This window comes from Aspergillus pseudonomiae (genome assembly GCF_009193645.1).
Source record: "Aspergillus pseudonomiae strain CBS 119388 unplaced genomic scaffold BDV37scaffold_2, whole genome shotgun sequence".
Classification (NCBI taxonomy): domain Eukaryota; kingdom Fungi; phylum Ascomycota; class Eurotiomycetes; order Eurotiales; family Aspergillaceae; genus Aspergillus; species Aspergillus pseudonomiae.
Window position 1 is genome coordinate 304,280 of NW_022475994.1, and position 19,456 is coordinate 323,735.

Here is a 19,456-nt window from a genome sequence, read left to right on the forward strand (position 1 = left end):
TCCGGTCAGACGATATTTTACCCCCGAACCGAAGGGCAATCGGAAGCTCCTAAGCTTCTGTGGATTACTCGGTCCGTATGGGGCTGGGGTAGTACGCAGCATACCCACCTATGTACGTGTGCACTGCGTATTAAGGGCTTCTGAGTGGAGGGTATATTGCGGGATGACGGATCTGAAGTGTGGTGGGTGAATAGTCGCATGTGTTCTGTATTTTCAGTAGGTAACTACAGCTAGCTAGTATGTAAACACCATCAAATTGTGTTCCAAGGCGAAACATCAGGGATTGCGCCAACGTGGATATCCCACTCGAAGGACACTTTTACCCATGTAACATGTTTAAGTAATTACAGCAACAGTACACCAAAACAGTCTGAATGCCCAGGTCCTAATATAGTTCAACTCCCTTATATCCCTTTATAAATGACACCAACATTTCTGCTGAGAGTATCCGCGAGAAACAAAAGACAAACAAGCGAAGGCCTCATAAACGCCGTAAGCTATCAAAAGTCCACCCAGGGGTCAACGGTATCGTACGGGTAGAGATTTCATTATAATCAAGATAGCAATCATGAAAGGGGAATAGAGTGATTGAGGATACACGGAGCGGAATGCAAGAGAGGTAAGTTGTTTGTTGATTGAGAGATATACAGCATCGAGGAGATGGGCGAGGTTCAGCCGGTCCGTGCAGCTTGAACGGGATTGACCATCGTTTGAGGTTGGTGCGCATATACACGCTGTCGCTTCGCGAGATTGGGGTTCTCGGCAGCACTGGCCATGTCGGAGACCTGCCGTCGTGGCTGTGGCCGTGCTGCAGCTGCAGCCGCAGCCGTGAGGGCCACAGGAGCTGGCGGATACTGTACCCCATTTTGGTCTACCGCATATGCAGCGGCAGTGGCGGGGGTTGCAGGTACGTATTGGCCTTGTACCTGCTGGAGATTAGGGTGAACTGCGGCCATGCCCTGGAATTGGCCGGGAGTTTGCCAGTTGTTTATGGAAGTGGCTGGTGACTGGCTAGGAGAACTATCTTCTTTGACGGACTGGGCTGCCGAGCTCTGTGCAGCCATTGTCACCGCTGCCGTGGGTTGGGTAGTTTCCATGCCTTGCGGAATGGTCTTTAAATGAACCAGGTGCTTTTCTAACATATCCAGAAGACTCTTTCGCGTGAAGGGCTTGGGAAGAACATCGTCCATTCCTAGTCAATGTTAGCAGGATAGTCGCGGAGCCCGATCCTAGTAGCAGATTAACATACCATGCTGGAAGTAAAGCTGAATGTCATCACTCCGGATGTTGGATGTCATGGCAATGATCGGCGTCCTATCAAATTGCCGAATGAGGTGACATGCTGAGACACCGTCCAGGTTGGGCATAATTATATCCATCAAAATAAGATCGTACTTCGAGCCATCCTGAATTTTGTTCACCGCCTCGAGTCCATCGAACTACGTTCCCATCAGTCAGAGTACGAGACTTGGAAAGATGACCTGTGAAGCCAACTTACGGCAGTATCAATGACACAAGAAAAGGAGTATAGGAATTTCCCGCCAATTTGACGACACGTCGCATCATCTTCGACCAGCAAGATATGCGGACTACGCATCCAACCCGGATCAACATTCGTGCTCTTCTTCCGATTGTCTGCGAACTGTCTCCGAGCGTCGTCGACTTCTTGCTTGGGCGGCATTGGATATGGCACATTATTAACATGCTCGCTGTACATCGGATCGATACCATTGGTAGCGCCCACAGGGTACACGACGGGTTCAATATCGCCGTTCATCTTCGGGTACACCAAGGCTGTGGTCGCGGCATTGGTCGGATTGGCTGGGTTTGCAGGGGTCGCAGCGGCTGCAGTTGGCGGTCGCACCACGCCATTCCGCGGTGCAGCATCCATTGCGGGCGTCGTGGCCACAACGGGACCTGTTTTGGGTGGCTCCCCTAACGAATCAAGGCCGCCGAGATTGAACTGAATTTCGGCATTCATATCATTGAGAAGCTTCGAGGCGTGCTGCAAGGGCGACGAAGGTTCATCGTCCATCGACGCCACCTGGGAAGGGCTCAAGGTCGACCCCCCTTGACCTTGTGCCTGGAAAGGTCCGGATGCTTTACTGTCTCGCCGTTGACGAGCATCCACTGATAAGAGATATGTCATCAGTTGGTGGATTACATGTTCGTGGTTGAGGACTGTTTTCTGAACTCTCATAACTTCCTGCAGCATGATCTGATGGTCGACAGTTAATTGTGCATAACGATCCGAAAGATGCTGAATTTGTTGTTGCTGCGCCACTATTTGCTGATTCAAGAGATCGATCTGTTGCGTTGGAACAGAATCTTCGTTGCTCTGGGCCTGTTTCCGAGGGGCAGGTGCCTTCCGTCGAATGTTGTCGAGTGACTCTTTGCTGTTCGCTCGGAATTCGGGGTGCTTGAATTCCCATGCCTAGATTCCTGATCAGACAACCCTGTCAAGCCACCAGTGCCAAGTATCGCAATCTTACATTCTGGCCATACGGTGATTGACCATTCTCTTCATTATTTTGTCTCACTTTGTGGAAGTCGTACTTGTTTAGTTGTCGTACAAAGCTGGCAAAGTTGCTGTGTTTGAAATGTTTGGGAAGGATAGTTTTCGTAAATTTCTCGCACTGCGACCGGATTTGGATCGATTAGCAGGAGGACAGCGGCTGCGAATTCTTCAAGCACGAGGACGTGCATTACCTCCAAGACGACAAAACTGTCCCCTTCATCACCCCACCGCACAATCTCCGAGTAGGACGGATCCTCCAACATTCTTGGAAAAGGAAAGGTTAGTGATCAGATAGAGAGAGGAAGAAGCCTTTCAAGTACTAGACGGAGGCATCTTGAATAGGAGGGCGTATAGCGGCATTAAGTCGGGTCGACAGGAGAGCTCGGGGGGAGAGACAAAAAGGAGACGATCAAACTCACTTGTAAAGTTTCCGCACCTATGCATTTTATCAGTGATGGTGAGCGAATGCTATAGCTTTTACTTCAAGACAAAAGCAAAAAAATAAAGTAACAATAATATAGTAGGAATAAAGAGAAATAATATCATCGATATCATTGTCAAAAAGATCAACACTTACAAAATCGCTGGAGTTGCCCGCGGGGGCGGTATTGGTTGTGGTCTGGCCACCGTCCATCGTGGGCTAGATGGGTCGCGACCGATCGAACAAGCAACAGGCTCAAGCACGTCGCAGAACCTCACGAACAACGGCTGCGGGAAAGTATTGAAAAGAAAAAAGAAAGAATATCCAAGCCGGTGGTCAATTACGCACCGAGATCGCGAAGGAGAAATTTCCGGGAGAAAGGATCAGTAAGAAATAAAGGTGAAGAAGAGAAAGAGAAAAGAAAAAGAAGAAGGGGAAAAAATGACGGTCTAAACTGGACGGCGTTTGGTTGAGAGAGGTCAAGAGAAAGAGTAGGGAAGAGATGGTGGCAGTTCCCTAGTTAAGTTTTGGGTAATTTACTACTTCGTTGCAAAAGTGGGACTTTTGATGGGGGGTCACTGACTTGGTCTCTGCACCCGCCATTGGCCTTTTCTGTGCTGTCCGAACCACCGGTCACCGTTCACTAGCCACAACTTGCCATTTTTTCTCTGCTTTTTTTTTTACTTTTCCCATTCCTTTCATTGCTCTTTTTTTTTTTTTTTTTTTTTTGGTCCTCCCCTTCTGAAATTCTTGGGTACACTTATCGCAATGTTAAACAGCTTTCACTTCCCCCAATGCAAGGAGCTAAAGGGGGAAAGAAAAACAGACAGGAGCTCATCTCTGACACTCTGACCGTAAACAACAGCCGACAAGACATCTACTAAGTGCAATTACCTCGGAGGGGAAATGATGATGTGGAGAAAACAGTCCACTTCTCGTACTGTCGACCTTAGTGCCTTAAATGATTAGAGAACATGGCTTGATTCTTACGAGTAGATTTGTTGCCAGTCATAAAGGTACAGCTAGTTACATCTGAGTTATTCTCTCTTTGCCTTCCTTCGTGTTCTGGTTTCCAAGGAATTGAACAGTGGAAAAAAAAAAAAAAAGGTCAGTGCGTTCATGATGCAGACAACGTGCGAGGAAAGGATGGAGGGGAAAAGATGGAGATAGGCTGTTGGATATGCAAGAGGAGGGGCAAATCAACCTGCAGCGATCGTCGAAGGAAAGAGAGGAGAGAAGAGCGGAGATTGTTCATTCTCATCGGCATACTAGTATCTGATGACATTGACTTCTTTGGATCCATTCATTTAATTATCACCGAATTTTGAGGGCACTAGTCCAAAGGTGATCTTGAATCATTCCTTTTTGGGATACATTCTAGTCAGGTGTACATATTACATAACATTAATTATGTACACTTGGTGGTATGTAAGGTAGTAGGTAGTAGTAGTTCGTTTGCATGGATCCATACTTCACGCTATTTCTGTAGGAGATAGTAGGGTAGTATTGACTCAGAAATATCTGACGTTTCTTTTTTCATTGAAGATTTTTGTTTTTCCGAGAAAAAAGAAATCAACAAATGTAAAACAAAGATAGCATGCACCCGATTCATTGTGCTTCAAGGTTCAGTTGTACAGTTGTATTTACTGTTTATAGTTTAAAATCCTTCAACGGTGGAGACTAACCCACTTGGTCATCAAAAGTCACCTGTGACTCGGAAGACACATACTGATTCCGGTTATTCGTTGCTGATCGCTTGCAGGTCAGTCTTAGCATCCTGCCCCATCCAACTGCCGCACCTAATGCCATCATATTCTAACTATACTTTCCTTCCGTCTCCTGACTGCATTTTGTTCCCCCAAAATAACTCTGATATGAAGTACTCCGCAAGTGCTACCAGTTCCAGGGTAGAGGGGGCCAGACCCTTCCATGGCTAACAGGGGGAGCTATACGCCACCTCCAGAGATTCGCTTTCCGTCGGGTACAATAACTTAGAACCCCGACCTATAATAAGAACAATAAAACCTCCTCTTCGTTTGTGACGTAACCCGCTCGGCCGATCGACTCTGATCGACAGACTGCAATTTATTTATTTTTTTTACTTAGCAGGTATGTTCCGTTCTGCATGGATGTACCGTTCACTTATGTTTGCCCGTAGAGATATATATACCTGCGAGAAATGCAAGGAAAAAAAAAAAAAAAAAAAAAGCATGACTCTACTATATGGGCTTTGAATTCCATATCCCGCATTATTCGCCACACTCGTAAAGCATCCGACGAGAAAACAAGCACATCTACTGGTACACAGTCTCATCAAGCGCTTCCTTAACATGCTTTGGAAGGTAATAATTCCGGCACAGTCCGGTCCAGTGGATTCCATCCAACCGTACCAGAGCCAAATTCATCAACGAGGAACCCTCGCTCTGCCTTCGAAGCGCCTGTCGCCACATGTGCACTAATCGTCTGGCCCTAATAGCATGCTCTTTCGAGGGTGCTTGCACGAGTAAGAGTAACATGAAGCTGGAAACAGTCGCGAAGCCAATCCGAGACCCTGGGTACAGATAGTATGTTAGAGAATCTCTGCCCAGAGATGAATGAGGAGATAGAAGACGCATACATGAGAACCAATACCCAGCCAAGTCACTATATGCCATTCTCATTACCAATCGAAGCATCTTCGCGGCGCAGTTCTCGGCCGCTTTGAGAACAGCGCTCCCCGCACCGTTCTCGTTTGACAGGTCTATTGCCGGGGTGGGTTCGATTTCGTCAGATTCCATGATATGGAAGATGTAGTCATCGAGTGCTGTGGTGAAGTTGGTTGAGGCTTCTGTGGCTTCGAACAAGGGTGGCGGAGTAGCAGACCGGACCATAGGTCGCAGAAGAGCGCGGAAGATGAACACTTCCAAAAGCGTGTATGCAAAATGAAGACAGGTTAATTGTGGACCTGTCCCGTCAATGGATGCGAAAAGCCTATCATGCAGTCTGAGTGGTGCCGGTAAATGGACGTACCATTCCCTCAGCTTTTGAAGAAGTGGACGAGCGGTTTTGAAAGATTCCGGGAAATTCGACGATAAGCGTTGTGAGGATCGCAGAGCACTATTGATATGCCTGTTAATAACAATACGGCTTTGATAAGATAAAAATATCACCTACTAAAGGTCATGCTGCACCTCATCTGCTATGAGAGACAGACGAGCGAAACATTGGAATTGCTGTGCATGCAGTACATCTTGTGCCAGCAGGCTTCTCGGAGGCGACAACAAAACGATTTGCGCTTCATCAATATGGAAATCATTGTCATCGAGTTCTGTTACATCCCACTCATTTTGTCTGATATACGGGGGCCGACCCATCAGGAGGCTTCTCCATTTGTCCTCGGCATAAATTGCCCACCATAGTCTTCGTCGCAGTCGGCGCTCCCAGGCAGGAAGGCCCATCGGCCCACATTCCATCTGAAGGCCGAGCGATGTAGCAAGTCCGACGAGTAATCCAACAAAAGACCATACAGATGCGCTGTCAGCAACAGCACTTTGACTCTTTCCTGGTGCTTTGTGCAAATAAAGCAGTCCTGCTTGCAGGACTGCTAAGTGAGGGGTGTGGATCTCTTGTAGAAGAATCTCCCACACCATGCGCCAGAGCTGCTCAGTTGGCGGTGTTGAGTAAGCGTTGAGAACTGAGAGATACTCGTCAAACTTGGTAAATGGTTGTGCCGAAGCGTATATGGCGGCCAGGAGATGGACCGGCATGTTGTTAAGAACGTGTTGATCGGGTGTGATGCGAGTAAAGGTGAGACCAAATAATGACCTAGAGATGACAGGAAGAGTCGGGAAGATGAATTTTACAAACCTGTTATGTCAGTTGATGATACTGAATCACACGAGGAGGCCACTCACAAGGCTACCAGTTTTTGGCCGCAGTCTAGGGGAACCAGGCCATTCAATTCCTCCCTTCGACTCTGACTCCTGGGAATGGCTGTTTCTTCCTTTGCGGGCCCATACAACTCGTCCGTAGTTACTAGAAAGTGAACGGGAATCTTTTCGTCAAGCGGAAGCCCTCCCGCATTCCGGAAATGTACCTGATGGAAAAGAAGAAAACCATGGTCGTCGAATTTGCAATGCCGGAGAAGCCATGGGTCTGATTCGCCTGAGGCCCCAGTGACTTGATATGAGAAGCCTTTCAGCTGGTCTAATGTCTGGATCGCCTGAGCTGGAGGCCTCTCTGGAAAGTGATAAGTTGCTGGAGCCGTCGTAACGGGTTCGCTTGACGGGACTTCTCCTGAATCAGGGCCAGCTGAGGGGCCTAAGGGGAGGATAGGCTCTGACTGGCATCGAGCAGAGTCATCCGTGTTGACTGCGGCGTGTAGCTCCTCCACGGGCTGCACAGCTGTCACTTGTTGGGCTGAAGGAGGAGACGCTTGATTCGCGTCGGCGAGTGCCGTCGATGGCTGATGAACAGCCTGAAGGCCACCGAAAGTGCACAAAGAACCAGAAGTTTGACATCTTTGACAAGTATTTCCTCTCTCCGCCTGACATCTTAACTTCTTTCGACGACATGGGTCACAAGGCGGATGACGCTTAGAACGATATGGGCGAGTGTAGCTCGGGGTATGAGGGCTATTTGCATTTGACGGGGAAAGTGACTCCATACTCTTGGTTTATGATGTTCGGCGAAAGATAGTAGGGTAAATGTATTCTTCTGTGTCTGCCGAAAAGTCATCCGGAAACGTTCGGCGAATTAATGACCTGATTCGCTCCCTGGCCCGGACCAATGTTGGGAGAAGGCGCAGTAACAACTCAACCAGTTCGTTTTAATGGGTCTTGAGCAACCTTCCAATTAGTCCCCCTAATGTGGTCAATTCAGCCACTAAAGCTATCACAGGAAAGAATCTGCAGGGTCTACTTGTAGTGTGTCTGTTAAGGTGCGTGTCCCCTGCTACGGTCACGCAATCTGAATACTTCCACAACAGGAGACCACGTTTCTATCCAAAAGCAAATTCAAAGCCTCATCAAAACAGTACGGAACTGGTAAACTCTTTGCCTGAGAATAATTTTCGCCCTTTGGTGGATCATCCCCGTAGCCGTATATCTAGTATGTGTTTTCGGAGGGCTCAAGAGTGACCCCAGCAGGAGAAAAAAAAAAAAAAAAAAAAAAGGCTTGATGCAGAATGTTTACTAAACAAATCCTCATACTCCTTCTGCTTAACAATTTATACGTGCTCGTCAGACACAATCACAATCTCCACATCGCTGCCAGGAAATCGGGATATACCCGCTTCGCCGTATGACGTCTCGACGTACATGGGACGTGTTCGTTAATGCGCAGACCTATCAGACCCTAGGTAATAACAGAGCGCTCCGCGCTCTGCCATTATCATTTTTCGAGATTCATATTCCAGCAACATGATATTAGTTAACTAACAGTCTGGTACAAGAACGTTGTTCGAGTTCCGATCATTTGGAAGAAAAGTTTCATGGAAGAGGAGGTGAAAACGGACAAGTGATATTCAATCGTGGCATATAAGGTGCTCTCATAGGTGTGGAGGCGTCAGGTCTATATATAGCCTGTAATGCATAGTCATTTGAGGATAATCTGAGACGTGTTCGCATAGTCTATACTTGTCCTAGAAACTGGTATATCTTGTGACGACTAGTTCCTGAAAGTATGTACAAAATTAATATATATAGCCAAATTTTGACATACGATCAACATTTATATCAGATATGCTTACAGGAAAGCAAATTTAGGCTCTTAAAAGAGGAGCACATATGTGCTAAGAGGCAGTAGATGCTACCGGATAATTGGATGTCACGCCGACTGTCCACGCATGCATGACTTCTGCTTGAGAGCCGGTCAGGTGGCATTAAATGTAGCCGAGTGGCACAACCAAGAAAGAAAAGAACAATCTTCCTCAGCAGCAGACGCTATTCTATCCCTGTGTCTACACCGCGCAATATCCAAAAGAGCCTCCGGCCTCTGGAATTCTAATCGACGAAAAGCTAAAGAGCTTCGATGCAGACTTTATTGAACTGGGCGGCAAGCTCCGCCATGAAAGAAAGATGAAGATCGTAAAATGGTACACTCAGCACTGGAAGGATGGTGAGAGGAGATTGAAACTGCTGCCTCGGTTTGCAATCCTCTCGAAGCTACGTCACGTCACATACGGCGCTTACCGAAGAAAGACGATAGCTCTGTGGCGTGTCGAGATTTTGAAGGGCTTTCTTCGGGTCTTCCCGAGTCGCAGGGTCAGTGTCATATATAGGGGTACTACTTCCACTAACACTTGGTATGAAATATAGTAGATGCTGGAAAGGTCGTTTTGTCCAAAGGCCTCAGCTATGGTTCTCGTGTGGACTGTGTTTCAAGAGTCTGTACGAGAATCAATGTGATACGTATGCGCAGGGCACGGAGTTCCCCACCTTAGAGAAGGGGCGTAAAAGATATGACTATGGGCCCAGGTATCTTTTTTGGAGACAGTAGAAACGTGTTCAGTGCTTAATGACTCGCTCCCATTCCATATATTATAAATAATGATGGTGGTCGATATCTGTTTCCTTTTCCACGGCCGAGTCCATACTCAATACTCATACAAAAGGACGAGGATAACTGCCAGATACACCGCTACTAGTATGATCTACAATGCGTGGATCTCGGAGTTCGCCGGTCAGGGCTATCTGTCTAATTCAGCCAATCACCGTTCGAGATGCCCGAGGTCTCCATCGAGGTGTTTAGTATGCCATCACTCTACCCAATTGGTCTTGATCGGCCACAAAACTAGATGGAGCATTTTCCTCTTTATGCCCTATCTCTTACAGTCCTGTTCGCTCAGAAACCGGCTTCATGGGTCGGTCTTCAATATGGGGCTCCAATACCAAGTGGTCCGAGTCGACTTGTCGGCTCGGCAGAAGAAGACAACTTCGACACGAAATGAAATACTTATATATATATAGATATGTATACAGCAGTTAATCGCTCTAGTGCATCCTCCGACCAGCTCGCTCTCTCGGGTATCCGCTACTCTTTGCCGTTCCATTCGACATGGATACGTCAAGCAAAGAAGACCGGACCGTGGCTCCTTCAAGGACGTCCGAAAGTCCCGAGCTAGCAAATAATGAAAGCTACCCGGAAGGAGGTATCAGGGCATGGCTGGTAGTTTTCGGGGCGTGGTGTGCTATGATCCCATCTATGGGCCTGTTGAATAGTCTGGGAATCCTGCATGCCTGGACGAGCACTCATCAGCTTCAGGGCTACTCCGAATCAAGCATTGGTTGGATATATGGTGCTTATGGATTCTTTCTTTACTTTGCCGGAGCACAAGCTGGTGGGTGAACCTGTGTCAGTTACATGAACAGTTACTGAACTATGTGTAACAGGGCCGATATTTGATGCGTATGGACCAGCATATGTCATTATTCCTGGGTCAATTGGGATGGTGGCTGCGCTGATATGCTTTAGTTGTAGTGAAGGTATATCTGGCTATACCCTCCTTGTACTCTTGTATGGATCTCATCACACACCACAACCCCTAACACAATGCAGAATATTACCAGATTTTCTTATCCTTTAGCGTCCTCGGAGGAATCTCAGCCTGCACACTGTTCACACCGGCAGTTTCATGCGTCGGGCACTGGTTCAACGTTCGCCGCGGCTATGCAACAGGCATCGCCTGCACAGCCGGCGGACTGGGCGGCGTGATATTCCCCCTGATAATACTGTTCGCAGCCCCCAAAATCGGATTCCCATGGGCCATCCGCATCATCGCCCTGCTATGCGCCGTCCTCTGCACACTAGCCTGTCTCCTCATGAAAACACGCCTCCCGCGCAACAAAACAGCAGGAGGCTCCATCGATTTCAAAGCCCTCAAAGACATCAAATACGCCACCACAACCGCCGCCGTCTTCCTGGTCGAGTTCGCCGTCTTCATCCCAATCACCTACATCGCCTCATACGCAGTCCACGTCGGAGTAGACAACACCATGTCCTACGCGCAAATCATCTTCCTCAACCTCGGCGCCATACCAGGCCGCTTCCTCCCCGGCCTCATCGCCGACCGACTAGGCCGCTTCAACGTCATGGTTCTCACATCGCTCCTATGCGCAGTACTCACCCTCGCCCTCTGGCTGACGGCAGGAGACAACCTAGCCGCGATCATCTGCTACGCAGTGCTTTTCGGCTTCTGGAGCGGAGCGGCCATCAGTCTCACGCCCGTGTGCATCTCACAGGTCTGCGCGACAGAAGACTACGGGAAGAGGAACGGAACGACCTTCACGATCGTTAGTGTGGGCACGCTCACTGGGATTCCGATTGCGGGCGCCATACAGCAGCACAATGGAGGGGATTACTGGGGGCTTATCGTGTTCGGGGGCGTGCTTTATCTGGCGGCTACTGTTGCTTTTGCTGTTGCGAGGGGTGTTTGTGCGGGGTGGGCTTTGAAGACTAGATTTTAGAAGATATAGAAAGATATAGAATAGAATCTCATGAGATGGTTTAATCAGCTACAGTGATAGGGGGATAGTTTCATCTTGAAATGCGAGTACTACTGTAGTACCTGTATACATGCCGATGTGTCTTACCTACTAGGCGGAGGTCCTAGGGTTGCAAACACCGTGGTTCTACGGTGTTTTCGCCGTGTTTTAGGCATGTCGAATTTTCTTTTCGTGTCTAAGGAATCTATCATATAGGATGTATACTTTTAATATTATTGATTAAGTATCATATTGCTACAGTAAATTTCCAAAATATACAATATTTCTACTATAGCTCAATAATTACTCTCTACAGTATATATATTTTTAAAAGGAATAGAATAGTATATCAGTGGTAGAACCAAGCAATTGTATAAAAACTAAGCGTGTTGAAGCCGTGGTTCTACCATCCAGTTTTAGGGTTACTGTACTTCCACTGTGATCAAATTAAGTATACATCCTGCACCGTGTCTTCAACCCTAGGATCTGAGTAGTACTCAGGACCAGAATTTGAAAAATAAACACTAGATATTATATGAAGACATTCTAAGTCCTCCACCAAAGCTATACAAGATTGATTTCCATTTAAAAACCACCCTATTCACAATAATTACTACACCCCAAAAGAACCACAAAGAAAAAGAACCCCCAAACCAAACCTCAACCCCCAGACACAAGAAAAATTAAGCATGCATAAAGCCCCCTTACCCGCGTAGCATAAATCTAGACTAGACCCTTGAAACCCCCACCAAAAATAAAGGTACTTATTTCCCGCCACAAACGGTTCACCCAGCGCCCCCAGAAACGGGCTCTCCATTTTAAGAAAATAAACTATTTTGATTATTCTCAATAACCGCCTGATTGTCGGTTCGGTTGGAATGATCATTCGGCGAAGGCCAGATCTATCATCTGTGCACCGCGGAGACCAATGAGAGCTTGGTTTCGCCGAATGGATACGGGGTTCTCCACGGCTGAGGTCGAACCGATGAGGATCCTTACCACAGCAAGTGTGTTTGTACGATGGGGGGAGACGGTGAGCGAGGAGATCTGACGGGATCGATGATGTGAACGTGCATTAGCATGTAGATCTATATCTGTCGTGGTTGTTGTCGCGTGGGAGGCGATATTTCTGGGATCGTTATATTAAGGAGTACAAGTAAGTGCATTCTCTCAGGGTCCTTTCATCTTTTCTCTCTCTCCCCAGGGTTTACTATTACTTAGTACTTAACCCTCTCCACGAACTACTACACCATACAAAGTCCCACTGCCACCATATATTATATCCGCCATCATGAGTGACAAACCCAGCCCCAAGAACCTAAAGACCAAGATCCAATCCTTCCTCCATATACCAGACCGCACAGATGCCGCGAGAGTCTCTGACACTGCGTCCGAGGTCACTTTGGCACCCAGGTAAGAATTGTGTACTGTACTTCGAGAAATATCGAGGCAGATGTATGGACCTCTCTTAGGAATCGATCGAATATGGTGAAAGGGTCTCAGGGTCGAGCTGCCACTGCTTTGTATAATGGTATGTGCTTATCTGGTTGTGTGTTGTGTGTTGTGTGTTTCAGGAGAGCTGACTTGGAGTCTGGGTCTAGGTGATCAGTGCTTTGGCACTTGCTGTCGCGGGAGTGGGTATTCGCGGTGAAGGGTAAGGGGGTTACTTATGATATCCATATTGGGGGTTTGTTGGCTTTTCTTTTTCTTTTTGTCTTTTCTTTTGGTTTTTGGTTCTGTTTTGGTTTTACTTTCTGTTTTTTTATGTGGTATTGAAAAGGCATTTCTTTGGAATGGTTGCGTCGTGGATTCTGCTCTTCTCCGACTTCACAAGATACATGTCGGTTATATGATATTTACAGGGAGAGAAAGTGCAAGACACACAAAGACCCAAAGTCCTGGGCACAGTTCTACCCATCACTCCATAACCACAAATCAGTCTGTAATCCCTCCCGTTCAGCATCCAGGACCAAATTATTCGCGTTCAGTTGGTCCGTAACTGAGAGCATCTGCTCCAACGACAACCCACACTCTTTCCAGTCGAAGTGTATCTCATCGTCCTGGCCAACATCGGCAGCGTCTGGTACTGACAGGGCCGGGCTGATACCCGTTGGTAGAACAGCCGCGGATTCATTCGCCTGCTCTGACGGCTGTTCCTCGCCCACCTGCTTGGCACTACTCCCGGGGGTGAGGGGCTGCAGGTGAGGCTGGAGCAACGGCTGAACTAGTTCTTCTAACTGCACGATTTCGGATTTCCGGAGCTGTGCTACGCGGTTTCCCCGAGCGATCATGTCGTCTAGTAGACTGAATCCCATGTCGCGGTAGCTGGGGTCTGGGATGATGTCCGGGAGGATGGCGGATATCAGGGATAGGATGAAGAAAGATGAGAAGAGGTTTTCGAGGTCAAAGGGGAGGAAGGTTTCTGGTTGATGCTGTTAGCATTTTTATTTGGGGGTCAGTGGGAGAAGACGGACCGAGAAGGCTCTGGTCACGCAGCGCAGTGAGGATTCTCAAGGATTTTAGTGCAGAGTCGGTAGATGCTTGCAGAAGGGTCTGGACTGGTGATGATAATGTTCGGAATATGTCGCCTTGCTCGAAGCAGTTGAGTCGCTCCCAGAGGAGGGTCAAGACGAGTGGTCGAGTAGTGACGATGATGCACTAAATATTTGTTAGGAGCTATCTGTACAATTTCCAAGCCACATACCTGATGACAGGATAATGTCAGTCGCGTAGTGACTCCAGATAGCGACTCGACAGAATCTGAAAACCGATGCGCGAAGACATCCTCCAACTCGCGCGAAAGGTCCGTTATTTCCTGCAACACCGACCGAACCTTCCGGAGGAAGATGCCGCCCAGCTTTCCATCTGGGCTATATACAGCTGAAGTGTGCCTAGTCAGACTAAGGGTTTAGGCGAGGAACGAACGCATACTTACTGTCCAGCACACGGGTGATAACCTGTGTAATCCTCACATGCAGACTCAATGCGGCTTCCTTTTGGCCACACAATTTTGGATCCGAGAGGGGCGTGGTTATCTCATCATCCTTGACCGCGTTGGGTGATCCGATCAGCGATGAAAACTTTCGGTCCAGTATGTACACGGTCCACCATATATTTTGACACCGATCCACGAGCTTTTGGCCAAGTTGCTCAACAGGCGGGGCGCGGTGATGACCTTCCACCAATGCCATGCGTATGGCGTGGCCGATCTACACTGTTTAGCTGTGATGACCAGAAAAGGAAACTTGGAAGAAAAAGAGCTTCAACGTACATAGCAATATGCGGTATCTCTCATGTCGATGGAGTGGAAATAAAGCCCGATGAGAGTAAGAACCTCGATGGCTAAAACAGGATCTTGCCATAAGCCCGTAATGTCAGGCAGGAAGGACATGGCTCGTAAGAAATATTTCGTCCAGCTAGCAGCATTGGAAACCTTTCGCACTGGTGCTAAGAGAGCCTCCCCGAATGCCAATACGATCAAGAACTGGACGTACCAGAGACGGCTCTCTTGTACCTTCACTTCGGCGTTATCGTAGAACTCATATAGATGGCGAAGAAATTCATCTTCATCAAACAACAAGTATAAGTGACTAAAATGGAACTGAACCGCGTTCAGTATATACAGTGCATGCTCCAGGGAGGGTAGTCCACTGATGTCAGGAAGCTCCTCGGAGCTGGCTTGTCGCCACTGAAGTTGGTACGCATCGCCATCCACAGCGAGAGGTAGCGGTGCCGAGCTGTGTGGACTCAAGCGTGCTTGGATGGTATTCAGAATCCGACGACTGAAGGACCAGGTAGATGTAGGTCCGAGGAATACTAGACAGGTCAGTTTCTGTGGCGGGTCTTGACAGCAAGTGACATACACCACGGTCTCTGCCTGCGGCCAGTATGCTTGACGTAGCCAGGCGATACCAAGGCCAGGGGATTGGAGGCGAATCGTTCATCATATCGACTGCCCCCGGATTGTTCAGGGGTGGGCGGTTGGGGTGTCTCGGATGTTCGTTCTGTTGTTGCACCCGTGTTACCATAAGTGCTTTCACCCACACTGCTGCTCTCCAAAGTACGAGTCCGTTTCCTCGGTGGCGTGGTAGACTCGAGCTCCTCCACCCTTCGCTTTAGAGATAGAAATAACCTGAAACATCGTCAATCTAGTGTGAAGAGGATGGGGGTCTTGAGATGTATGTACTCTTCTGAGACAACAATTTTCCGATCATCTTCAAAGACACATTCCTGACGACGCTGTCGACATTTATCGCAGGGATGTGTGCCGGAGCATTTGACTTTGCGAGATCGGCATCGCCTGCACCTGCGGAGAGTCAGGGTTGATTCTTGACAAGCTGGATTCAAGACTTACGCGTTGGAGGTCCGCTTTGGGCGCTCAGGGCGATCCATCTTGATCCCCAATGACTATGGCATGCTAGCCTATGTGATTGTGGCAAAAAAGCCTCGTCGATATCGCTTTTCCAGTCGGTGAATGCATTGTTGAGGGTATCCACGGGGTGAGTCAGCAACCCCGCAGTTTGATAGCGAAAACGAGAATTCGGCCACTTGAGCGGATAAGCCGATAAGATTAGATACTAGTATTCATAGGATTCGAACCACAGAGTACACTTTGTATAGATAAACCAGACAACAAAAAAGTTGTCTCCCCCGAGCCGGAATCGAGCCAGCGACCTTTTGATTACAAAGGAATTTCCATTACAGTCAAACGTGATATCCAACTACACCATCAGGGGTTTCGACGTGCTGATTATACATACATAATGTCTACAAGAACCATGAGTACATATATTATCTTGGTCCATTCAAACCTAACCGCTTCCCGGACTATACTTCAGCCTCACCGATCCAGTGTTTGAACATACATATACCTATCTACATATTCAATCATAGATCTTAGAAGGGAGTAAGACGCTAGTTATTGGGGTAGGCAGCTGATATACCAGATATTGAGGCCTCGATATACAATTAGCGGGTTTCTGCCAAGGAGAATATATAATTAGGAATTACGTATAAGCTTGTAAAGTTCATAATAAATGGTCATGTTGCTATAGGATGCAGTGAGTGGTGCATTCGCTAATATTGCCTCCTACGAATAACATTTCCTGCGCTGTGGCTATTCATCCATATGACCGCCCTTCCATGAATATACTGCTGGCAAGGCAGCCGATCGACCGGCACTTTGAGCCTATCAGTGCTTCAGGGTATGGGCCAAGTGACTGCGCTTTTGTCCAAGCGCGACCAGCACGCTAAACCGCCTTCAGCAAGAGATACGCTGAGTCGGGTATCCACCAATCAGCCACCAGTTCCTATCGATGTCAGTTCCCAAAGGGGTTTAAAGCCAAATTTCCGGCCGTTTACTATGAGACAGCTTGGCTCTGGGGGATTATCAGAGACCCACGAAGGAAGACTTGGCTATCTGGGGTGACCATTATATAAACCGGACGTGGCCCGGGCTCTCAGCTCACATCAATAGTCACATTCTTTCATTTTTATTTCTCCTAGTGAAAGAACAATGGCCTCACTCCCTCATCCGTTTGACCCCATTACCCCCGGGGAGATCCAGTTGGCCACCAAGATCCTGCAGGCCGCTTTTCCCGGGGTCTCTCTGCGCTACAAGAAAATTGATATCCAGGAGCCAATCAAGCAGGAAGTAGTGCCTTTCATTGAAGCCGAGAGACTGGGAAAGCCATTGCCTCGCCGGCCGACCCGCTTGCTGCAGGTTCTCTTCCATCGATTGGACAATGGCGCATTCTACAAGGCCTTGCTGGATGCAGGGAAAAGGTCTGTCATCTCAGCCAAAGAGATGCCCAAAGATATTCAGGTATTTCATACCACACCACGGTCGTTATTAGCTATGAGCTAACGTGTCTAGGCCCATGTTGATGTAGATGAGATGCTCGAGATGGAGCAGCTGTGCCTGAACCATCCCGCTGTCCAAGCCGAAGTGGCCAAGATGCAATTGCCAGAGGGGGTTACGGTTTGCAATGACCCCTGGATCTATGGAACCGATGATCCGAAGGAGACTCGCCGTCTGTTTCAATGCTACATGTATATCGTCGCCACCGACCACGCCCAGAACAACCAGTATTCCACACCCTGCAAGTTCTCCCCTGTATTTGACGGGCTCACCAAACAACTTGTACGCATGGACTATCTTCCCAGTGGCACTGATGTGCAAACCACGGAGACCCAGCCGTGGAAGCCCGTTGAGACCATCCAATACGCACATGACCTCCTTAAGGAGCCTTTGCGCACTGACCTCAAGCCGTACATTGTCCAGCAGCCTCATGGGCCATCCTTCAACGTTCAAGATAATGTGGTCTCCTGGCAGAAATGGCGGTTCCGTGTGGGCTTCAACAGCCGCGAGGGCCTGGTAATTTACAACCTGACCTACGATGGACGTAACGTGTTCTACCGTCTCTCCGTGTCGGAAATGACCGTCCCTTACGGTGACCCTCGGGCACCCTACCACCGCAAGCAGGCGTTTGACGTAGGAGACGTTGGGTTCGGTATTACTGCGAACCAGCTATCCCTGGGATGTGACTGTCTCGGCCACATTAAGTACTTTGACGGCTACCGCTCCGACTCCAAGGGCAACCCGATCCATCTGCCCAATGTTATCTGCCTCCACGAGCAAGACAACGGGCTTCAGCATAAACACAGCAACTACCGTACAGGGGCCGCAACGGTAGTCCGCAACCGCCAGCTGGTTGTGCAGATGATCTGCACCGTGGCCAACTATGAATACATTTTCGCGTTCATCTTCGACCAAGCGGCCAACATCGAGCTCGAAGTACGTGCCACCGGCATTCTCTCCACCGTACCATTCGACAACGAGGAGTTCGGTAAGACCGTTCCCTGGGGTACAAACGTGGGCCCCGGCGTGATGGCCCCTTACCATCAGCACATGTTCTCATTCCGGATGGATCCCGCCCTGGACGGGTTCAAAAACACGCTTTACTATGAGGACAGTGTGCCCATGCCCGAAGACGAAAACAACCCATGGAGCGTGGGGTACACAACAGAGCAGACCGTCCTCCGGACGAGTGGAACGGCCAACACCAGCGTCGAACGCCACCGTGTATTCAAGATCCGCAACGACTCTCAAATCAACCCTATTACCTATAAACCAATTTCATACAAGCTGCAAACCGCACCCAGCCAGATGCTTCTCGCCAGCCTGAAGTCCTTTAGTGCCAAGCGTGCCGCCTTCGCCACCAAACCTATCTGGGTAACCAAGTACCAGGATGACGAGCTATTCGCCGCCGGTGAATTCACCAACCAAAGCAAGGAAAGCCAAGGTGTCGAGAAATGGGTGCAACGGAACGACCCGGTAGAGAATGAAGACATCGTCCTCTGGCACAGTAAGTCCCACTCCTCGCTCCCTTTGGCAGAGATGGAGAACTAACGTAGGTAGCATTCGGCCTGACCCACAATCCCCGCATCGAAGACTTCCCCGTCATGCCGATGGAGCGCATTAGTGTCATGCTGAAGCCCGACGGGTTCTTCACGAAGAACCCGGCCCTGGATGTGCCGCAATCCTCGCAGTTATTTAACAAGTCCACGCTGCACCCGGAGCCGGCGGCCTGCTGTGGTCCAGCGAAGGGCAAGCTGTAAGCATGGTATTTGATAGGACATAAAGCCATGAATTGATGACTGATGATCAATCACCTTGACATGACTACTGCGTAATCTAGTGGAGACCAGAATAAATAAATCGCAACTAGTACCCAATGCTTAATTTGGTAACAACAGTAGGATACAGTCAACATTGACGCCGCTTTACTGTACTATGGTTTGTATCCTTAACTGAGACACTCTGGTCAAAGAATGCCTAAGTATAGCAATACATAGAATATTCATTAATCAGCCTGTAAGCCTTTATTTACGAAACGATTACGTCTTTATGAAAGCAGTATTCATTCCAATAGCAACTACATAATAGACAATGAAGCATTTCATTCCCAGCACTGCACTCTCTTTCAGGGAAGTCTGATTCGCTTTCCATGACGCTGACCGGGACGCAGTGCCTATCCAGCGTTGCTTGGGCCA

General features: G+C 48.4%; 6 protein-coding genes and 1 non-coding gene across 7 annotated transcripts; 3 read left to right on the forward strand and 4 right to left on the reverse strand.

The window, feature by feature from the left end:
* Positions 1-435: 435 nt before the first annotated feature.
* Positions 436-3,489, reverse strand: skn7 (putative stress response transcription factor SrrA/Skn7). Its single transcript, XM_032091215.1, has 6 exons — positions 3,096-3,489; positions 2,710-2,954; positions 2,493-2,636; positions 1,499-2,434; positions 1,250-1,439; positions 436-1,192 (listed from the first exon to the last, which is right to left on the reverse strand). Exons 2-6 carry the CDS (start codon positions 2,779-2,781, stop codon positions 672-674), a joined length of 1,863 nt encoding a protein of 620 aa, XP_031946839.1. The 5' UTR covers positions 2,782-2,954; positions 3,096-3,489; the 3' UTR covers positions 436-671.
* A 1,744-nt stretch (positions 3,490-5,233) lies between these two features.
* BDV37DRAFT_267733 (Zn(II)2Cys6 transcription factor) lies at positions 5,234-7,584 on the reverse strand (the record flags this gene model as incomplete). Its single annotated transcript, XM_032084068.1, has 5 exons — positions 5,234-5,490; positions 5,557-6,035; positions 6,093-6,785; positions 6,833-7,260; positions 7,291-7,584. The coding sequence occupies 5 exons, from the start codon at positions 7,582-7,584 to the stop codon at positions 5,234-5,236; spliced, it is 2,151 nt and encodes a 716-aa protein (XP_031946840.1).
* Positions 7,585-9,974: 2,390 nt separating this feature from the next.
* BDV37DRAFT_292691 (MFS general substrate transporter) lies at positions 9,975-12,231 on the forward strand (the record flags this gene model as incomplete). The annotated part of the gene is made up of 5 exons (XM_032089230.1): positions 9,975-10,021; positions 10,055-10,257; positions 10,310-10,402; positions 10,476-11,358; positions 12,195-12,231. The coding sequence occupies 5 exons, from the start codon at positions 9,975-9,977 to the stop codon at positions 12,229-12,231; spliced, it is 1,263 nt and encodes a 420-aa protein (XP_031946841.1).
* A 461-nt stretch (positions 12,232-12,692) lies between these two features.
* BDV37DRAFT_277866 (uncharacterized protein) lies at positions 12,693-13,052 on the forward strand (the record flags this gene model as incomplete). The annotated part of the gene is made up of 3 exons (XM_032085883.1): positions 12,693-12,814; positions 12,874-12,932; positions 13,003-13,052. 3 exons carry the CDS (start codon positions 12,693-12,695, stop codon positions 13,050-13,052), a joined length of 231 nt encoding a protein of 76 aa, XP_031946842.1.
* Positions 13,053-13,244: 192 nt separating this feature from the next.
* BDV37DRAFT_292692 (putative C6 transcription factor) lies at positions 13,245-15,793 on the reverse strand (the record flags this gene model as incomplete). Its single annotated transcript, XM_032089231.1, has 8 exons — positions 13,245-13,823; positions 13,876-14,059; positions 14,106-14,266; positions 14,337-14,481; positions 14,673-15,217; positions 15,265-15,533; positions 15,588-15,707; positions 15,756-15,793. 8 exons carry the CDS (start codon positions 15,791-15,793, stop codon positions 13,312-13,314), a joined length of 1,974 nt encoding a protein of 657 aa, XP_031946843.1. The 3' UTR covers positions 13,245-13,311.
* Positions 15,794-16,047: 254 nt separating this feature from the next.
* Positions 16,048-16,137, reverse strand: BDV37DRAFT_t15. The gene has a single exon. It is a non-coding gene; the product is annotated as a tRNA-Tyr (tRNA).
* Positions 16,138-16,902: 765 nt separating this feature from the next.
* BDV37DRAFT_292696 (copper amine oxidase) lies at positions 16,903-19,026 on the forward strand. The gene is made up of 3 exons (XM_032089232.1): positions 16,903-17,225; positions 17,277-18,768; positions 18,822-19,026. Exons 1-3 carry the CDS (start codon positions 16,917-16,919, stop codon positions 19,019-19,021), a joined length of 2,001 nt encoding a protein of 666 aa, XP_031946844.1. The 5' UTR covers positions 16,903-16,916; the 3' UTR covers positions 19,022-19,026.
* The last annotated feature ends 430 nt before the right edge of the window (positions 19,027-19,456 follow it).

Excerpts from the sequence above, each read along its gene's own strand:
- skn7 (XM_032091215.1), bottom strand. The coding sequence starts at position 2,781 with ATGTTGGAGGATCCGTCCTACTCGGAGATTGTGCGGTGGGGTGATGAA. Across the intron at positions 1,440-1,498 it reads CTTGTGTCATTGATACTGCC|TTCGATGGACTCGAGGCGGT; the intron begins GTAAGTTGGCTT and ends ATGGGAACGTAG. Across the intron at positions 1,193-1,249 it reads TCAGCTTTACTTCCAGCATG|GAATGGACGATGTTCTTCCC; the intron begins GTATGTTAATCT and ends AACATTGACTAG.
- BDV37DRAFT_292696 (XM_032089232.1), top strand. The coding sequence starts at position 16,917 with ATGGCCTCACTCCCTCATCCGTTTGACCCCATTACCCCCGGGGAGATC. Across the intron at positions 17,226-17,276 it reads AGATGCCCAAAGATATTCAG|GCCCATGTTGATGTAGATGA; the intron begins GTATTTCATACC and ends TAACGTGTCTAG. Across the intron at positions 18,769-18,821 it reads AGACATCGTCCTCTGGCACA|CATTCGGCCTGACCCACAAT; the intron begins GTAAGTCCCACT and ends TAACGTAGGTAG.